The sequence below is a fragment of the Dromiciops gliroides genome, chromosome 4 (genome assembly GCF_019393635.1).
Source record: "Dromiciops gliroides isolate mDroGli1 chromosome 4, mDroGli1.pri, whole genome shotgun sequence".
Lineage (NCBI taxonomy): Eukaryota > Metazoa > Chordata > Mammalia > Microbiotheria > Microbiotheriidae > Dromiciops > Dromiciops gliroides.
Window position 1 is genome coordinate 153,524,947 of NC_057864.1, and position 21,189 is coordinate 153,546,135.

Consider the following 21,189-nt stretch of genomic DNA (forward strand, 5'->3'; position numbering starts at 1 on the left):
CAAAAGGTCCTAGCCAATATAGAAAACAGTCCAAATACAGGAGATCTAGGGAAGACACACAAAAGTTTGTTTAGATCCCTATGACACTGCCTCCGAAGAGCAAACAAGAAAATTAAAATAATACAAAACAGTTCCTACTTGGTGTTTCATTCTGTGATGTTTAAAATCTTAATTGTGGTCGCCTTAAATTAGAAGCTTCAGCACCAGTCTTTGGGCATTAAACATTTATTAAAGCATACATGTATTAACATGGAGTTCAGAAAGTTAAGAAAAGGTCTATCTAGCCTAGAGTTCCAGGCTGGTTGGGTTCTTCCTCAAGTCCTCCTCCAGTAGCCTGCTTTAATCAGGAACTCCCCAGTAAGCTGATTGTGGAAGCTTTTTATAGGTCTGGAACAGAGGCAGTCCTTACACACTGCTTCAAGATGATTGGTTGGCATCATCCAAATCCATTGGTTTTGAAGGTGTTCTCAAGTTGAGTTCACAGTCTAGCTTCTGAGAACAATACCTTCTTAAGGGCTAGCCAGGTGTGATTACAATCCAGTTAACTTGAAGTAGGCTAATCAGCAGTTAATCACTCTCACTTGATTCAATCAGTCTAGATTAATCTCAAGGTGGGTCTTTGAGTATCTGCTAAATCTCATTATTTCATCACAATTCACATTTCCAAGAAGACTCATCCTTAAATGAAAACTGATGAACTTATAGCTTGGGACCACTGGTGACATGGAAGTGAGGATCCAGTATGAAGTATAAATCCTGAAGGCCATCACTTTGCCATTTAGGATCCTGTTATTTAGATGAACTCATGACCAATTATCACTGTAGTTAGCCTATGGGGATGAGTGAAATTGTCAGCCAGCTCTGGTAAGGAACAATACCACCTCCCATCCTTAAGTTCCCCTGACTTTCAGATATTTACTCTGCATACGTCTCTCCTGCAGCTGCATAGCTCAATGGATAGAGCACTAGGCCTTAAGTCAAAAAGATTTGAGTTCAAGTCTGACCTCAGATACTTCCTAGCTGTATGACCCTGGGCAAACCACTCAGCCCCTGTTTGCTGCAGTTCCTCATCTGAGAATGGTGATGATAATAATAGTATTTACCTCCCAGAGTTGTTGTAAGAATCAATTGTGATCATTATAAAGCACTTATAACAGTGCCTAGAACATAGTAGGAGCTATATACATGCTAGCTGTTATTATTCCTGACCCCTTTCCAGTAGTATTCCTCCTTCTTAAAGTTTTAGGGTAGATGAAAGTACAGATGGAGTAAGAGAGGAGGTGAGAAAGAGGGGGGAGGGAGAGAAAGAGAGATACAGAGTACACGTGCATTCGGTAACACAAAATATAAGTCACATGCAAGAACATGTACATGCACATGTAGCAATAATACACACAGGACACTGCATACTAGCAAACATATTTATAACACACACACACATATATGTATATAGTGAAACATAAAACAGGAATAGCACATTGAGAAGAGAAACATGCGACACAGCAAATATTGCAAATATATACAAAACACATTTCATGCACTCCAGCAATAGCCTTCAATTCTCTTCTTTCCCTAAAGTATCATAAATAAGTTTGGTCATGGCATTTTCAATGGGACTCCCTGAGCTTGTGGATGACCCAAGCTGGCTATCATAGTCTCTAGGATCTATAATAATAAGTACATAATAATATAAGTAATAATATAACACAATTAGAGTATCAGGCTAGAAAGGGACCAAGGGACTTTTGGTTCAGCTCTCCCCTCTGTCTGAACAGAGGCTCTCCTGGAGCTGGGATCGATTCATTTGAGTTCCTTAACCTTCCGATGGATACCCACCTCAAGTTTCTTCCTCTTATGAATTGTCATCTTTTGAACTATAATCTAACTGTAACAGTCTCTCTGCAGCTAGGTTCTTCTCAGAGTCCTTTTAGGTAACTACTTTCTCCTTTCCTCTCACCCACTAAGGACTCCAATTAGCTCTCCATCAGGTTAAGAGGTGGTTGCCATCCATTGTCTTTATAGCACCCTCCATATTCTCTGGGGCTGTAGACTTGTGTTTTCCTTTTTTTTTTTTTTTGTGAGGCAATTGGGGTTAAGTGACTTGCCCAGGGTCACACAGCTAGTAAATGTTAAGTGTCTGAGGCCAAATTTGAACTCAGGTACTCCTGACTCCAGGACCGGTGCTCTATCCACTGGGCCACTTAGCTGCCCTGGCTGTAGACTTGTGAATTTTCCAATCTTTCAACTACTTGGTTTGAGGTGGCTCCTCACTTGTACAGCCCCTGTACAAATGTGTGTGCTCCTTGAATAACAAGATTTCTTAGGATAATTCTATCCCTTTGCTAAAGATCTTGACAACAAATTTAAATTTCATAGTCACATGTCTGGGAACTTTTTCTGAACTAAGGCTATAGCTTAATGTTAAGTCTCCTTCAACTGATTTCTTAGTCAGCAAACATACTCTTTGGGAGTCTCTATATTCATCTCCATCTTCTGCAACTTCAAAGCCTTTTAATAGAGAGATATTGCTCTTACTTACACATTTGAAGATATGGCATGTAGCCTATGACATAATTTTTGGTGTTGACTCCACTGAGCTTTTTACTAAGGCCTCCAGGTCCCCAACATGTTTAGCAGCATGCAGTTGAAAAATTAAGTATGAGGATCTTCCTGAAGGTCATATGGTACGGTTCTAGACTTTGATGCCTACCAGAACCAATAGTTTTTGGGTTTTTTTTAGTGAGGCAATTGGGGTTAAGTGACTTGCCCAGGGTCACACAGCTAGTAAGTGTGTGTTAAGTGTCTGAGGCCGGATTTGAACTCAGGTACTCCTGACTCCAGGGCCGGTGCTCTATTGACTGTGCCACCTAGCTGCCCCAGAACCAATAATTTTTAAAATGGTTTATTCTCAAAGTCTTTGATGCATTGAGAGGAATGGCCAGCGAGGACCTAAGCCTTAGAAAATCTTCAGATTTACTCTTTCTGATAGGCTATACAGGACATGAAAAATATCCTATGCATTGTCTTAGTCCAACATGTGGAGGCTTGATGAGCCCACTTGCAGCCATGAGTGACTGGGAATCTGATACTGTGCAGTCATGAGGAGTTTTCTCATTAACTGAAGACCCAGAAAAATGGATAATGATTCAGAAGGCACAGAGCCAGGACTGAATTCAAATACAAAAGGATGTTGAAGAGATATTAGGTGCAAGATTTGGTAACTGATTGGCTATGTGAGGTGAGAGAGCTTGAAAAATCAAGGAGAATGCCAAGATTATGAACCTGGAATCCTGGAAAGATAGTTATGCCTTTGATAGAGACAGGAGAATTTGAAAGAGAGGAGGATTTGAGGAAAAAAGATAAAGAGTTCAGTGTTAAGTTTAAGATGTCTTTGGAACATTATGTTTGAAATGTCCAATAGGGAATTGATGATGAGGGACCAAAGCTCAAGGGAGAGGCTGGGGCTAGATATAGAGTGTGTCCCAAAAGTTTTAGGGCAGTTTTAAGTTATTAAAGACCAAGATTTCTGTAACACTGTATATGGATCAGTAAATCATTTGCATATGGATAATAGTTAAACCCACAAGAGCTAATGAGGTCACCAAAAGAGAGTATGTAAATGGAAGATAGCCTAGGAGAGAAACTTGGGGAATACCTGCTGTTAGAGGGCTTGATATGAATGATGATCCAAGAGAGGAGAATAAGAAGGAGCAATCAGATAGTAAGGAAGAGAAACAGGAGAGAGCAATATTATGAAAACCCAGAGAGGAAAGAGTATATAGGAGACAATGGTCAACAGTATCAGACATAGCACATAGGTTGAGAAGAATGGGGACCGAAAAAAAAGGTCATCAGATCTGGCAATTAAGAAAGTCTTGGTAACTTTGGAGAGAGGATTCAGTTAAGTAGTGACATCAGAAGGAAGCTTGGAAAAGGTTGAATGAGAGGAGACTGAATAGTAAAGTGAATGTGGTCAGTTTTTTCAAGTGGAACCCTAGCCATTTTCCCCTCAGACATCCCTTCCTGTTTTCAGCTTCTGACTAGGACCTCAGAGAGGGCAGCTAGGTGGTGCATTGGATCTGAGTTCAAATTTTACCTCAGACACTTATTAGCTGTGTAACCCTGGGCAAGTCACTTAATCCCAATTGCCTTAAATATCTGGGGCCAGGTTGTCCTGATGTATATCTTGCCACTGGCCCTAGATGGTTCTGGAGGAGAGAGTGAGGTTGGTAACCTTGCACAGCCCTCCCTCACTTAAAAACAATTCACTGCAAGTTGTGGCATCACCCCGATGTCATGGTCTTCTTCGAGAAGGAAGGACAAACAACAACAACAAAAACCTCAGAGAGACCATCTCTCTTCCTTAGCCTATCTGTAGATTGAAACAAAAACTCTGCCAGTGGCCATGAGGGGGCAGCACCCAACCATCAAAACCACAGGACTTAAGCTGCAAGTTGGAGGAAGGTGAATGGGAGGGGGTGTAAGGGGAGACAGGAAGGAGAAGTCTTTGGATCAAAGTCCTCCACCTTCCCAGGCTCCACCCCAAGAAGCCTAGACTCTTTTAGATTGATGACTTCCTTCCCCAGTGAGGAAGGATCAAAGGTTCTCTCGATGCTGCTCTAGGAAAACCAGAGAATCTTAGTGTTATTGGCCCTGCTCCTCTTAGCCCCATTGAATGTTTTGAAGAAGCTGGACTTCTAGGTCTTCATTTTGATGCACACTAGTCTGTTTTCTTTCCTTCAGAGAGTGGGTGACCTTCACCTCCCTCCCTCGGTCATCCAGATTCTCAGTCTGTTTTTCCTCTTCTTTGCTCTCTGTGTCCATTCCCCATCACCCAAACCCAACTCTACTTCACTATCTCTCACTGGGTTTGCCTAAACCCCAAAGTCCTTATCTGTATAGAGTCCTTATGCCTGGCACAGTGGTAGCAAAATCAAGTTCAACCTAGGAAAAAAAGCAATGTGAGAGAAAGACAGATCAAGTCAGATGAGAAAGATTTTGTGTAAGAGGCCAACAAAGAAGTCAGAGGGGAAAAAGGGAAAGTGAAGGAGGACTTGGAATGGGGTGGGGGAGCAAGGAGAGATGGGTGGAATGAGGGAGGGGAGCCCTGTGTGCCCAGACTGGAGAAGGGGGAGAGCAGGCAGGGCTTCCATTGTACAGGCACAAAAGAGCCATATGCTGGGCAGCATAAGACAATGTGTGTGTGGTGAGGGAGGATGGGGGGGGAGCTAAGTGGCTGAGAGCAGACCCCCTCCACACACTCTACCCTGAAACCCCTGGGGCCCTGCCGTCTGCTTTGCCACTGGAAAAAGGAGGGGGTAAGGGAGAGGAGGGGGCAAGGAAGGCGAGTACCTAATGGCTGGCATTTTGGAACCAGGAGTCTGGGAGTGACTTAGGAAGGGAGAAGGACCTAAGCTGAAGTGGCCAGGGTGAAGACTTGAGACTGGGGGAGAATGAGAAAGGACAATGTCTGAGAGTTTCTTCTCTCATTGCTCTTGCTTACCTCCTGCCTACCTGCCAGCCTAAAAGCCTCGATTGGGGGGTGAAGTGAAGACAAGGAACCTGTATCCTGTTCCTCCCAATTACAGGCCCAAGCTCTGACTCCCCATCTTCTCTGTCCCCACAACTTTTCCTAGCCCACATCCCTCAGCACCTCTTTCCTAACTCCTGTATCTCCCCTATTTCCTCACTTCCCCCATCTCCACAGCCTTCAAACCCTGGCTTCCTCTCTCTAGCCTTGGGGTTTCCTGTATCCATAACCCCCGACCTCCTTCTCCCCATCACACTTTGTCCCTTTCTTCTTCCCCTTGTTCCTGCTTCTGCTGGTCCTCCTCCTCCTCCTCTTCCTCTATCTCCTCCTCCTCTTCCTCTTCTTCCTCCTCCTCCTCCTCCTCCCATCCTGCTGAGCAGAGCGGCAGCCGAAGCCAATTGATTATCCAAAGAAATTTGGAGCGAAAGGGAGAACAGCTGCAGCTCAGCCCCCCTTCCCACTGCCCCTGGTCCTGGGGGAGCCCCAAGGGGAGGAGTCCAGTAACCCCTTCAGCACCCCAGCCTGGGGTGTAAAGAGGTAAGGGAGAGGAGAAACATCACTGAATAAAGAGCTGCATGATTTAGTGGAAAGACCATTGGACACTTTTTACCAACGGTGTGACCTTGAGCAAATTGCTTAATGTCCCTAAGCCTCAGTTTCCTCATCCATGAACTGGGGATAACAATGCCTATAGTGTGAGGAAACATGCTGCTGCTATTTTAAATGTGAGCAGTTATTACTCCTAAGCTGCCAGAGCATAGAGTAGGAAAAAGAGCATAGTACTCAAAGTCAGAAAAATTGAGTTCTAGTCCTTGTGTGACCTTGAGTACATCTCTTCATTTCTCTGAGCCTATTTATTTATCTGTTCGATGGAGGGTTAGGGTTGGGTTCAGATCAGAGTATACTGGTAAATGTTTAATCACCAGCTTTAGGGGCTGGAAAATAGTAGGTAGGAGGGCAATGTACAAATGATATATTTTTAAGTTTAATCTGCATTATTCACAATTCCCTAAACCTAGGCAATCAACAAAACAATAAGTCAGGCCCCAATATGTATGGTTTGCTGACTTCTGAGGTATAAATGCTCACACTAAAAATGTAATAATTAGGTAGACTCTGGATTGGATCTGGCTCCAGCTCATTTCTGGTTAAGATGATCAGGGGACAGCTAGATGGCGCAGTGGATAAAGCACTGGCCCTGGATTCAGGAGGACATGAGTTCAAATATGACCTCTGACACTTGACACTAGCTGTGTGACCCTGGGCAAGTCACTTAACTCTCACTGCCCCGCCCCCCCCCCAATATATCAATAAGGTCTCTTCCTGCACTAACATTCAATGATCCTCCGTTGTTTCAGTTCATCCATTGTCTCTGTGACACCCAGCCCAAGTATTGCCTTTTTAAGAAGTGATTCTTCATTTATTTCACTTTCTTCTGTCCCAGTATTTCAAACCTTCCCCATCTGGAAGTTCTTTCTTACATCCAATCCAAGTATCTCTTGTGGAGGCTTTCACTCTGTCCTTTATGAGATAGAAAACAGACCCTTCATGGGCCCTAAAGATGTTCATGTCTACCCCCTATCCCTCAACCACAACCACCACCACCATCCACCACCATCCACATCTCTCCAACTTGACTTCAGCTTTGTCTTGGACCATAAAAAAATAAAACCTTAGAATCCAACCAACCACAAAATGCAGGAACCTCCTCTATGGATATTCATTTAAAGCTCTTATACTTTTCAACTGGCAGGGAATTCATTCACTGTATCCCAAGGCAGCCTACTCCATTATTAAGCAGTTCTTTTTGTTTGTTTGTTTGTTTTTAGTGAGGCAATTGGGGTTAAGTGACTTGCTCAGGGTCACACAGCTAGTACATGTTAGGTGTCTGAGGCCGTATTTGAACTCAGGTACTCCTGACTTCAGGGCCGGTGCTCTACCCACTTCGCCACCTAGCTGCCCCTATTAAGCAGTTCTAATGGTTAGAAAGTTATTTCTTCTATTGAACTGATAGGCTTATATATAGAGAAAGCTAGGAGGAACCTTAATAGTCATCTAGTTCAACCTATCATTTTACAGATGAGGAAACTGAGGCACAGAGGGGGTAAATTGGTTTCCCAAGGTCAGTGCCTTATTGTGATTTCTACCTGTTGATCCTAATTTTCCCCACAGAGAAGCACATAATAAGAGTAATCTCTCTTCCATGTGACAGCCCTTTAAAAAAACACACAAAAAACCCTTGAAGATAGTGATTCTCTGGTTCCTAAGCCTTCTCTTCTCCAAACTAAAAATTCCTAGTTCTTTCGATTGTTCTTCGTGTCATTTGGTTTCCAAGTTCCTTACCATTGCCTGGACTTCCATGTTCCTTCTCAAATCGGGGTACCCAGAAATGAATAATACTAATGCTACTAAATAAATTTATCTCTAATCTCTCAGGTGTTTTTGGCTTTTTTCCCAGCCTTATCCCTATTTTATCCTCAGTCCTTCACCACAATCCTTCCACTTGGACTTGGGGAATCTAAGAGTGAACCTAGTACTCTAAGGGTCTAACCCAAGCTGGGAACAATGTAAAGGACCCTATCATCCCATTCCCAGAGAAATGACTGACTGTGGTGGTGACTAACCACTGAGACATATTCAGTTAGGGTTCTTTTTTCTCTCCCATAGCAAAGGAGAGGGAACAAAACCCCAGAAGTAAAAAAGGGAAAAAATCTCCATTCATTCAGTACCTTAGCCTCTTTAGGAAGTGGAAGTCTGAGGAGATGGAGCTTTTGTAAAAGCAGCAGTATATAGCGGGTTTCTCTGAACTGCTTGCCTTTGTCTACCCTTTCTTCATTTCTCCTTGTATTCTCACATCACCATAATAGATATTCCACCCCAAAGGACATATCCTTTTTGCCCACCCCAGGAACAGAAACTGGTATCCTAGCCTTTCAGACCCAGGTAGGAATGAAGCACAGACATTGTAGAAATGGGAAAGAGGTCACTTTAATTTTCTTTTTTTGTGTGAAAATCATAACTGCCATTAAGGGAATCACATAGGATAGAGGGCAATGGGACAGGGGCTGTTTGGGGTTGTGGGGGTTTCAAAGTAGAAGACCCAAGCCCATAGTTTGATGCTGGATGGAGTTTGGAAGGGAGAGATATGAAGAAGCAGTCCAAAATCCTTGGGAGGAATGTAGGGAGAATTTTGAGTTCTTTTTGGAGAGAGGGCAAAGCAGGGAAATTATACAAAGTGGAAAGTGGAAAGGGTGATGTGGTGAGAGAAAGGCCAAGACTGGAGAAAAGAAGAAGAAAGGGGAGAGAAGGAGGGGGGAGGGAAAGAGAGAGAGAGAGAGAGAGAGAGAGAGAGAGAGAGAGAGAGAGAGAGAGAGATGTCCAGCTAGAGCTGCTTCAGACCCTCACTCTAAAACCAAAGTGCACAACACGGCAATAAATAGCAACATTTATAAATAAATTAAATAAATAACATAAATAAATAAATATCCTTGTGGTAGTGAAAGTTTGGGGGAAGGGAGAGAAGAGGCAGTAGTAGGGGAATAGAAGAGAGGAAACACCCCTATACCAGCCAATGATCCCTTCAGCTCATGCCCCTCTTAGACATTGTATTTGCACACACATACTCACACACACGCACACACACACACTCATACACCCCATGGGGGTGATGGGACATTTGCAGGTAGCTATCTAAAGCCTTCCCATTGGCTAGTTTTCCTCAGGATGTATTAGATCTGCTTTGGATAGGCCCTAGGTTACTCTGACCTTTGGGACAGCCCCAGATAATACTTTGCCTGGGCCATAAAAAATTGGAGAGGAAGGAGGCAGCAGGGTCAAAATAGCCAAATAACCCAGAAAAGTGAAGCATACAACTAGGAGGAGATAAGCATCAAGAGTAAGCTAGATAACAAAAATGATACAGTCTCTTATCTGAGGAAATCTCCAGGCAATCTCCCATTTACCCTGACTCCAGCCTTCTTTACTTTCCTGGTCCAACTTATTCCCTCCAGCTCTAGACAGGATTTGCTGAAAAGGGATGGTGGATATGTAGGTAAGACAGGGGTCAGAACTAAATTCCGAGATCTCTAACAATTCAAATGTGAGCAGGGACCATAGCAGCTTGACCAAAAGCTAGGTAGAAACAAAGAGCAGGTTTGAACAGCCTAAAGAAAAGGGTAAAGGCCACACACCGGCTGACAGCCCTGTTCTCTCTCTCTCTCTCTCTCTCTCTCTCTCTCTCTCTCTCTCTCTCTCACACACACACACACACACACACACATATCCATACACAACCCACTGCCACCAGTTAACATGTAAAAATAGCCTCTATCCCTGGTCTGAGCTAAATCGTTGCTCTCTCTGGACAAGTGCCCATTTATGAGTCTGGGGGGGGAAGGGGAGGCAAGGGGGTGGTACAGGGACTTAACAGTCCAGATCATGGTTTAGGGTGGACATAACAACATTGAGAGAGAGAGAGAAAGAGAGTTGGGCAGCAAGGTATTCTCAGGTGGGAGAGAAAGGGACCCCAAGGGTAGGATTCCCCCAGACAAGGGACCAAAAAGTTCAGACATCTAGGACATGGTTCAGGTAGGAAATATAGCAGATGGCCAGGCGTAAGATTTCAATCTTGGAGAGCTTCTTGTCAGGGGGTAAGGTGGGCAGCAGCTTGCGAAGCTCAGCAAAAGCTAGGTTGAAGGCCTCCACTCGGATCCGTTCCCTAGTGGCATGGGCAGTGCGATACTTGGCGGTGGCCCGCCGCCTCCGCCGCCGTTCCTCACGGCTCAGATGCTGCAGGTCCTTGCGACCAGACTCCCCCATCTCAGGACCCCTGGCCTGGCCTCCCCCAGTACCTCCAGGTCCTGTTCTGTCCGAACCCACACCTCCCCCGCAGTCACTGAAACCTGACTCTGTCTCTGAATGGGTGGGAGGCAGGTCCAGCTCCATGGGGTCTGAGTTAAGCATCATGATGCAGGGTGCCCCCACCCCGGAGGAGCTTTCCAGCTGGATGGTGGTTAGAGGGGAAGGAGCTCGAGGAGGGACCGGGAATGTTAGGTTCTTGGAGCTCTGTGGAACACAGGTACCTCAAAGTTCCATGGCCCAGCACAGCCAAGTTCCTGGAAGAAAAAAAAAAGGGAAAAGCACTGAATGGTATAGGTGGAAAGAGAAAATTGGTCCTGAAAGGGTTCAGATAATAAATAATAGTAAACATTTATATAGTGCTTTTAGATTTGCAAAATGTTGTCTCATGCTTTCTAATTTGATCCCTACAACAACCCTGTGAGGCAGATGGTGGTGGTGGTGATGATGGTAACTAGCATTTCTTTCTTTCTTTCTTTCTTTCTTTCTTTCTTTCTTTCTTTCTTTCTTTCTTTCTTTCTTTCTTTCTTTCTTTCTTTCTTTCTTTCTTTCTTTTCTTTTTGGTGAGGCAATTGGGGTTAAGTGACTTGCCCAGGGTCACACACCTAGTAAGTGTTAAGCGTCTGAGGCCAGATTTGAACTCATGTCCTCCTGACTCCAGGGCTGGTGCATTTCTATAGCACTTATTATATATCAGGTAAGGCTAAGTGTTTTATAATTTTATAATCATCTTGCAATATTAATATCCCCATTTTATAGATGAGGAAACTGAGACTGAGAGGTTAAGTAAATTTCCCAGGGTCACACAGTTAGTGTCTAAGGCAGTATCTGGACTGTTTTTTTCTAATCCTCAGTCCAGCCTACCCTGGGTAGCTACCTCAACGAGATAGGGAAGAGGGAAGTAATGCCCTCTGTGTGTGTGTGTGTGTGTGTGTGTGTGTGTGTGTGTGTGTGTGTGTGTGTGAGAGAGAGAGAGAGAGAGAGAGAGAGAGAGAGAGAGAGAGAGAGAGAGAGAGAGAGAGAGAATGAACAACAGAAAGACCTAGGGGAAAGAAATCAGAAATGGAAAAAGAAATTGATCTATGATCAAGGAGTCTAAAAACAATTCCAGAGACTAAGGAGAAGAAAAAGCAGAGAAGAGGTAAGAGCAGCAAGGCAACGAAAGATGGGCACCGAAAGAAGGAAAAGAATGGGTTGGGGAAGGAATACATATGATTCTGTCTCCCCTCTCAAAGTAATATGAGGGTTGGGGAAAGTTTACTACAACAGACAGAGACGCCACTTCCTCAGACCCCATATCTTGTGGCCTGCAGAGTTGAAGACAGGTGAGGTTGGGGAAGGGTGAATGAGCATAAAGGTTTTTTTTTTTAATTGTGGAATGAATGAAGTAGATCTATTGAAATTGCAGACTTATTGAGGCTGAGCACCCCTACAAGGAGCACCCACCCACCCACACTCCCATCCAATCTCATTGCCGCACATCTCCACTTCTCCAGAAGTCCCCACTTCTCTCTAGGAAAGTCACCCACACATCTTTCCCCACACTACTCCCCCTCCAGGTTTTCCAATTTACTTGGCAATGAGGGTGATTCCCCAAGGTCAAGTGGCCAAGAGGCTGGTGGAAAGCTCTGTGTTTAGACTAGGGCTAGGGAAGAAGTGAGGGGAGAGGCTTGATAAATAAATTTAGAGCCTTTCCTAAGTTACTCCAATTGTTAAAGTCCCTCCAAGAGCCAAAGAGCCCTCTCCCTGTCCCTTCCCTCTCTTCCTGCCCTCCCCCCACCCCCTAGCAAAATACTTCTACTTACTCCTAAAGGTAGAAGGAGTGCTAGAGGCAAGAAACCCAGTGCAATTTGGATGGGTAGGGCAGGTGGAAATTCAAACTCCAGAACCCAAACACTTTACAGTAACCAGGGAAAGAACAGAGCCAAGGGGAAGATACACATAGACACCCCTATAATCAGCACCAGCCCTCACCAGGCATCCACCGTCCACTCCCATCCCTGATCCCCATGAGTTCATAAACAACCTCACAGGGATCAGGATCTCCAAGTCCAGCTACATCTCTGTCACCTGTCCCTGATGCCAGGACAGGTTGGAGCAGGAGCACCTAGAGATAGCCCATCTTTTCTACTCTCTCCCAGATCCACTGGAAATGTCCTGCTGGTAGTCCTTCATCTGCCCCTCTCTGGTTAAGGGGATGAAGAGGTGTGGGTGTGCTGTCTCTGGGCAGAAGGAATCACACACAGGGATCTCTGAATATAGACTGACCTGTTAACACAGCTATCTTCCCAAACTACTCCATCCCAACTCATTTCCCCTCTCCATCATGTCCCAATCTTGCCCAGGGCCCCCATCTGCCCCCATCCGCCCCCATCTGCCTCTATGCCATTCCCAAATGCTTCCTTCCCCTTCTCTAATTCCATTTTCTTATGTGTTCCATCCCTGTCCTAATCTTATTCCTGTTCCATCCAAGTAGTCCTTCTCCAGAGCCAGCCCCCAGACTCAGCTCTAACTTGGGTCCCGGCAGCAGCAGTTCCCAAGAAGTGCTCATCTCTAACTCAGTTCCTGCTTTTTTAGCTCCAAGCCCTGAGCATCAAGGGAGAGCAATGGTGAATGGGAGGACCGTAGCCTCTACTCCACTGAGCTCAACTCTCAAGCTACCCAGGGAACAAGGACAAAGACGGAGGAATGGAGAAACACAGAAAGATGAAAAACAAGAGTTGTGTCTTCTTAAAGAAGAGCTGCAGAGACACCTCAAGAGAACTGAGACAGAGTGGGAGTAATATTCCCTCCACCCCCAACGGACTGCCCTCTTTACCTACACAGGACCTGACGGAAGGGGTAGTGCTGGCCAGCCAGGCAGGGGGCCCCTGAGGGACAGCGCTGACCTGGCCCCTGGCTCCTCTGGCAGATCCGTGCTCATCCGTCTGTGCCCAGTAAAGTTTGCATCCAGCTCCTAGGGAGCTTGGGGATGGTGTGGGAGTGCCCTCTGGGCACCAAGGCAGACAAGAATGGCATACATATCGGGGAGGAGGGGAGGGGGACAAAAGTAAGGGAAGAGGAGAGGAACTCAGCCCAATCTAACAACCACACACCAGCTCACACACCCACTCCTATGCACACACGCACTCATACACACACACATACATACACACCTGGGCTGCCCGCCCTATGTATATATATGGAGATGCACAGAACACCCCTAGCCTCCCATTGGCCAGCCCAGGACCCAGATTATCAATATTAACTAGCTAGACCAGTCTGCCATTGGTGGAGAGTCCACTGAGCCCCCCGGGGAACTGAAGGAGGGGGCTGGCCCTGAGGGGGGTGGGGCGGGAGTGGGGAGCGGGGGACATCTGTTCTCCATGCATATTTCATAAGGAAGAAATGGAGAGATAGGAAAAGGGTGAGATGGGGGGGGGCAGGCAGGGGAGGCAGTGAGGGCTAAAGGGAGATCCAGGGGCAAGATCGCAGATGAACCCTTTTTCTTTCCCACACCAGAGGTGGGAGAGGGCAGAAACACCCCAGGAACTATGGCGTGGGGATTCAATCAGGGTCCCCCTATGAGTTCAGGATATTGGCTTGCCAACCTTGTCTGTGGGCATTCTTCTGACTTTGGGCATTCTTCTTTGGACATTGCTCCTGCTCTCTCCCCTCTGACGGACGGAGGCGCCCCAATGGTACAGTTGTGGGAACAGAGCCTTGAACATACTGGACGTGATCCCTAATGAACCCTGGAAGGGGACCCAGGATTTTTCTATTCTCCTCTTCTCTTCCCTCCCCCAGGACCTTGACCCCTTGCCAATCTAGCATTCAGCCCACTCTAATCTCTGTCTGTTAGTGGTTATTGCTTCCAGTATATCACAACTCCACCTCTTACCTCTACCAGCAAGGAAAGGGCAGGAGCAGAAGCCCACTCACCCCACCCTGAGCCTAGGCAGTTTTTCTAAGCTGGGAAGATCAACTCATCCCATTAGGGGGTAAGGGACCACTCTAAGACAAAGGTATGAGGACTGGAGGGACAAAGGCTGGGGAACACACTTTGGAAAAGGGGCAGGTTCTGGGGGGACTTTGAACTAGAGGGACAGGGGTAACACTAGGGGAAAGGGGCAGAGCTGGGGTCGGGGGAATGCCTGTTTTGGGACATTCGAGTCATATGAAAACAAGATGCAAAACTACATGCAAATACAAATTCATTATATCCAAGTGAGTACGAAGCTTGGGTCCCACGCTTAGTCCTGGGGTAGATAGTTATGGGGTATCCCAGCAGAGCCTAGGATAGAGGGACCTCCAGGATCAGAGTTGAGAGTGGCCACACCCAGCTCAGCTTTCAAATGTCTTTCCCAATGAACATTTCTTGAACATTCATAGAAAACCAAGGGTAGGGAGGACATCGAAGACCTTGACCCCACCCTCCATACTTCTTTCTCACTCCTTACCCACTAACCAACCATAATGACCTGTATACATTGTGTCTGGTCCTTGGACAGTGGCCACATTCAACAGGTTGCTGGGGGTTGGGGAGAGGGGAGAAGTGGGGAGCAGTCAGGGGCATATGAGGAACAGTACAGGCCAGACCAGTCTAGGAGCAAAGGTGCCTAGAAAGCCTAGTGTGTGAGGTTGGTAAATTGGGTGGTGTCTAGTTGGGAAAAAGAGATGGGCTCTGAAAAGCTAGGACTCAATTTCCCCACTGGCTTACTTGGGGAAGGTGTGGAAGGACACAGTGAAGGGGGCCAACATCAAAATCCTGAAACCCTTCTTCCTAAACTAAACTCAAGGGCTGGCTTCCCACTCTCTAATCAGCCTTTCTGGATTCTCTCCAGGTTGAGGGTAGAGGTAGACTATATATCAGTTCGGTTTACTAGAGGTGTTCCCTGGTCTTTCTTCCACAGACTTCCTCCCTCTCTACCCCCAGTTGGGCAGTGCCAGCTCCCACCTGGGCAGGCCCAGACAGGTGCCCAGGCCCCAGCAGATGGGCTGAGCTGGAGGGGAGAAGAGGCTCAGAGAGGGGGGAGAAGAGGGAGGGGGGCAGGGGATCAGGTGGCAGCTCAGTTCTTGCATCATCATTGCCATGGCGCTGATTAAAAACCAATCTCCACCTAATGAGCCCCCAGCAATAACAGCACTCCTCCCCCCACCCCAAACATACTCCCAAGATGCAAGAAGACACAGAGACTTGAAAGAGACATGCAGAGAAAGTATCAGGGAGACAGAGGCCTTGAGGAAGATACAGAAAAGTGGAAAGATGGGGAGACAGATGCAGGAGAAACAAGGGAAATGGGGAGACAGTGACATGGAGGAGTCACCAAGAAGTGAGACACAGGATATAAAGGGAGAGATGTACATATGAGCACAGAATGGCTACCAAGGCACTGAGATACACAGAGATGGGGAGATTAAGAGTTATGACTAGACATGGTTCTGGGGAAGAGGAGACATATTAGGGAGACAGAATCACAAACACATCTAAGGAAAGTCCTAGTGATGATCAACAAAATGGAGAAATGAAGAGCTATCAGAGGGTGACACAACAAGGGAAAAAGAGACACAGGGGAGATCTTTAAACCATAAGAAATAAAGTTCATTATAAATTCAATAGAAGGAGTTCATATGACTGGATAAGGATTGTAGAGGTCATCTATTCCAAGTCCCTCTTTTTTAAAAAATGAAGAAAGCCGGGGCAGCTAGGTGGCACAGTGGATAGAGCATGGGCCCTGGAGTCAGGAGTACCTGAGTTCAAATCCGGCCTCAGACACTTAACATTTACTAGCTGTGTGACCCTGGGCAAGTCACTTAACCCAAATTGCCTCACTAAAAAAAAAAATGAAGAAACCCTGTGTCAGAAAGGCCAGGTGACCTGCCCAACATCACACAGGTAATAAGCATCAGAGCTAGAATTCAAACCCAGACCCTCTGACTCCATGTCTAGCCTGTCTCTTCTTGACCTCGGGGATACTACTTCTCCCCTGGATCTCAGTTTCTCCATCAGTAAAGTCTTATGATCTTCTGAAGTGAATGGGGTATGGTGGAAGGAGCACTGGGTAGAGTTACAGGGCCTGGGTTTAAATACTGGCTCTACTACTCTACCTTATGCATTGGTCCTGGGCATGCCTCCTCTCTAGGCCTTAGTTTACTCATCTTTAAAATAAGGGCCTGGATGACATGACCTCCAAAGCTCCTTCCAGCTCTCTCATCCTAGGAATCCAGATCAAATTATGCCTAAACAGGCCCAAAGGAAGAAGGCAGCCAAAGGCATACATGTGAAACCTGGGGTCTCTCTCACCTTTCAGCTGTCTCCCTGGCTCTGGACAAGGACCCCGAGGCCCCACCCAACACTGGGTGCTTCACTTCCCATCACTCATTTGTTGCCTCGAAACACCCCCTCCCCACCCTGCTAACATCTCAGGGACACCAGGCAGTAACCACAATCACCCTGGACAGTTCACACTGGTGGCTAGGAGCTGAGTCGGAATTCTGGGTTCCTAACCCTACCTGGCAGGCTTGGGGAAGGGCAGGGGGAGGGGAAGGGGGGGGAGGATGTTCAGGGCCCTGGCTAAATCTGAGGTCAACATGCAATGTCTGCTACCCTCCAGCCCCACTTCTTATAGGGAAGAACTCTTAGAGGTAGTTGGTGGAAGGACAGTGCCAGGATCTATAGGGTGGGCATAGAGGTGTGACCTGTAGTTGTAAGGCTGGGATCCAGGTGGGGAAACGATTGTTGATATCATAGGTGATCATCATTGTTATTTCTTCTTTGCATCTGTATAGACTGTTCCCTTTCCAATGCACTTTCACACTCATTACCTCATTTTAGCTTCACAAGAACCTTGAAAGGAGGGATAAAAAGAGGGAAAGAAGTTATTGGGTGCAGAGGTGTGTGGGCGGGGGGGGGGGGGGGGGGGAGGGTGGAGCAGGAGCCCAGGCCTCTGGGCGGGGTGGGGGAGGGGTGGCCTGAAGGAGCTGGGAAGCATTGGGTTTGGCAGGAGAGGGTGTGACATATGTGGGGAGCCCTGGGGACCCAGCCGGGCCTGCGGCTGGCAGGGAGAGCAGACGGAGTTAACCCTCGATATTCCACACTGCCTGACCCTGCCCAGAAGCTGGCTGGCTAGACTGCTATTTTACAAGAAGAGGAAGGAAGGAGGCAAAGGGGGCTGGCCATGGGGGTAGAAGGCAAGAGGAGCCCGGGGCAGTTGTGTCTCTGGAAGGTGACAGCAGGTCATGGCTCTCTTTCCATCTTTGTCTCTGTCTCTATTCATCCCTGTTTCTCTATCTGTCTTGGCCCATCTTTCAGTCTCTCTCTCTCTGCTCTTCCTCTTCATCCTTCTCTCTCTCGATCTCTTTCTGCATGTCTCTCTATCTCCACGTCTCTGAGAGGTGACAGCGGGTCTCCACTCACACTAACCACACAATCTGTCACTCCCTCTGCCGCCAGCGGGGCCCAGAGTTACCCCCCCTACCCTAGCCCTTTTCATTGCTCAGCCCCCAAGCCCTCCCTAACCCATGGCCCTGCCTCCCCACCACCACCACCACCTTGCTGCCTTTGTCTCTCCAGGCAACCCCCCACTCACCTCCCTCCCCCTAATTCGGAGCCCAGCTCCAATCTCATTATGGACTCCAACCCCCCCTCTACCCCACCCCCATCTTCTTCCCTCCCCCATCCATCTGTCTTCCCCACAGTCCCCGTCTTTGTGTCCATCCATCTGTCACCAGCAGCTCTGTGCCTGCTCTCCTCATGGCCACGCCTGGCCCCTCTCCCCTCCAGGCCCTTCTCTCCTAGCACTTAAGGACTCTTCTCCTGTCTCTACCCTGCTCCTCTTTAGTTTCCCACTTTCATTTTCTCCTCTCTTCTTTAGTTTGACCCCTCTCAGTTCCTCAGTTTCCCTCATCTATTTCTCCTCTCTTCCTCAGTTTCTCCCTCAGTGTTCCCCTCCTAACAATTTCCTCTCATTCTACAAGCCTCCTAATCACAGGCACTTGCTGCATCCTGAACCCAAGATCTGTTCTGGGGACAATGGATTTCGAGGGAGAAAGCAGAACAAAGTGGGTAGGAGGACATAGCTTGGCAGAGCCAGCAAAGCAAATGAGCAAGGACAGAACAGGGTGAGTTCAGGGGGTAGACTGAAGGACCCTTGAGTCTATAGCCCCTAGTCCCTGAGCTCCTGTTTACCTCCCAGCCTGCCTGAGCCAGGGGCTAGGTAACACTCACTTACAGTTGCATCATCTCAATGGAACTGCTTCTCTGGGAGCCTCTTGGGGGGGCTTCCTCAAACCGCTATCCTTTGGCTCCTTCTTCTCACTGGGTTAGAGTTCACAGGACGGCTATGGGAGTTCTGTCACTCCTCAGCTGGGAAGTTAAGGAAATGATTTCTGATCCTGGAGCTAAGCAGGGTTTCATTCAGAGCCAGGATTGGGCAGGGATGTGGGACCCAAGCACAAGATGTATGATTCCGTCCCACTTCTGACCTTGGCTGGAAAGCAGGAACAATGGGTGGCTTCTCAAGACCTCCCATGACGAATCACAACAAAATTCCTTACCTGAGTTTCTTGTTCTATTCTGCTTTCCTCCTTGTCCTCTCCACCTCTTTGATGCTGGGTCAGAGAACAATGGTAGCCCCGACAGGAACCTAAGCCCCAACTAAGCTTTGTCACATGAGATACCTTCCTCCCAGTCCAGAAAAGTTTCAGGGATAAGCCATGCACACAGAGGAGGTATGTTTACTAAACCTAGTTCAGTGAACTGTCTCTGCTGCTTCCTCTGAAGTAGCCAGAAAGTGCTGGAACTAGAATCAAGAGATCTGGGTTCTGATCCCACAGTGGACACTTAGCCAGCTGTGCAATAATGAGGATGAGGAATTCACAACTTTTCAGGGTCTTAGTTTCCTCATGTGTAAAATGGGAACAGTAATACTGACAATTACCCATCTCACTGGGAAGTTGTAAGGAAAGCACTTTGTAAAGCTTAAAGTGCTATATAGAAATGTGAGTTCTGATCAGAAAGCCTTCCTTGCCTGCATTAGCTGTGACAGACCAAAGTGATCTATTTGACATGCTAAATGAGATGCGGTTCTGACACCGTGGAAAAAAGCTTTGAATCTGGATGCCCAAAGTCCTGGGTTTTAATGCTGTCACTTAAAAAAAATCACTTCATCTCTCCAGGCCTCAGTTCCCTCATTTGTAAAAATAACAAGGCTGGATTAAATTATCTCAAAGAGTTCTAGTTCCAGTTAATCTAAAACACCAGATCAAGGTTGCCATGGAGTAGGGTGGAGACAGTTTGGGGAGCTACTGAAATAATGCTTCTCCAACTGAAAATACCTCCCCTTAGAGTTTGGGGATGGGGGTCACTGGACTTCTTTTTTAGGCTCGAAAATTCATATTACCTAGATGTGGGAGAGATGTGGAGAATAAGAGCTAGATAGTTCAAATCTGGCCTCAGACACTAGACATTTACTAGCTGTGTAACCCTGGGCAAATCACTTAACCTCAATTGCCTCACCAAAAAACAAAACAAAACAAAAAAGTAAGAGCTAGATCGGTAAACTGGAGTGGGAGAAAGGGGGACTTCACCTGAGTGGATGGGCCCAAATTTGTCTGGGGGTTCGAGTTGGTAAATAGAATCATCCAGCCCATTTCTTTGGTGGAAAAAGGAGCTGCCCTCAGCAGGTCATAAAGGGAATGGCAACAAGAATGAGGGAGATTAGACATTGGAAGACTCCAGAATAAAGGAGTGATCTCCCTTCCCCGGAAGTCTATCTGCCCACCTCTTTCCTAATCTGTCCATATTTTGTCCATCCAAAGAGCTGGACAAGAGGACACCTCATTCCTACCAGCCAGAGCTCTTTTGGAGGGGGAGGGAATGGTATAAGGACTAGGACTGAGATGAAAAAAGATCCACTTTTCTTTTTTAATCAGAGGTAGAACTGGGAGAAAGATCTGGGAAGGCTGAAAGTAGAGGTGAGGTTTTAGAGGATTATTTTAGTGTCCATGCCCCCTCCCACCAAGGTGTGAATGAAACTCGTCCTCTCCATTGAGGGCCCAACCCCCTTTGCTGGCACCCCACTGCTCCCCTGCTCCCTGAGGCTGCCAGCAGGATGAGAGAGCTTATTGCTCCATCCACTGGGAGACCTGTTGGCCAAGGGAGGCGCAGAACTGGCCCAGATGATGGAGGCAGCTGTGTGCATCTCCCGCCAGCACACAGCTTTCTCAGCACAAAGCTGGGGAAGGGGTGGGGGAGAAGCAGCAGGATACCCAATATTTTCCAGCCCCCCCAATATGCTCCCCCACCCAAGGGGCATGAGGCAGTGGTGATGAGTTTTCTCATCAGAGAGAACAAATAAGTTTGGGGCACAGCTAATGAGTAGTTCTTAGGTTTGTGGGGAGAGTATAATATCCCTCTCTTACTCCACCACCTTTGGCTTCACACCAGAGATGCCCACTTGACCAGTGATGTGGGAATGGATAAGACAAGTTTCCTGATCTTTGCCTTCCCTTCTTTCCTGTTGTTCAGTCGTTTAGCAGCATCTGACTCTTCATGACCCTGTGGACCACTGAACGCCAATGCTGTCCGTAGAGCTTTCTTGGCAAAGATATTATAGCAGATCACCATTTCCTTCTCCAGTAGTAGTAAGACAAATGGGATTAAGTGACATGCCCAGGGTCACCCAGATAGTAAGTATCTGAGGCCAGACTTGAACTCAGGAAGATGAGTCATCCTGACTCCAGGCCCAGCACTCTGTGCACAATGGCGCCACCTAGCTTCCTCTCTGAGACAACCTTAGTCAAATACCAGCCAAAGCTCTTGC

General features: G+C 47.0%; 2 protein-coding genes across 6 annotated transcripts in view; both read right to left on the minus strand.

Moving 5' to 3' along the window:
* VANGL2 (VANGL planar cell polarity protein 2) overlaps nucleotides 1-13,310 on the minus strand; it is an 82,166-nt gene extending 68,856 nt beyond the window's left edge. The window contains exon 1 of the mRNA XM_043963764.1: nucleotides 13,210-13,310. Coding sequence (XP_043819699.1) covers nucleotides 13,210-13,310 — 101 coding nt within the window. The remainder of the gene's footprint in view (nucleotides 1-13,209) is intronic.
* On the minus strand, nucleotides 8,523-18,718 carry NHLH1 (nescient helix-loop-helix 1). 5 transcript variants are annotated; one of them, XM_043963771.1, is made up of 2 exons: nucleotides 18,594-18,718; nucleotides 8,523-10,644 (listed from the first exon to the last, which is right to left on the minus strand). In XM_043963771.1, the coding sequence occupies exon 2, from the start codon at nucleotides 10,493-10,495 to the stop codon at nucleotides 10,094-10,096; it is 402 nt and encodes a 133-aa protein (XP_043819706.1). In that variant the 5' UTR covers nucleotides 10,496-10,644; nucleotides 18,594-18,718; the 3' UTR covers nucleotides 8,523-10,093. The 5 variants fall into 5 exon arrangements, with proteins under 5 accessions (XP_043819706.1, XP_043819705.1, XP_043819704.1 ...); XM_043963770.1 differs by having other exon boundaries at nucleotides 18,598-18,688; XM_043963769.1 differs by lacking the exon at nucleotides 18,594-18,718 and adding an exon at nucleotides 13,276-13,389 and having other exon boundaries at nucleotides 8,539-10,644.
* Nucleotides 18,719-21,189: the final 2,471 nt, after the last annotated feature.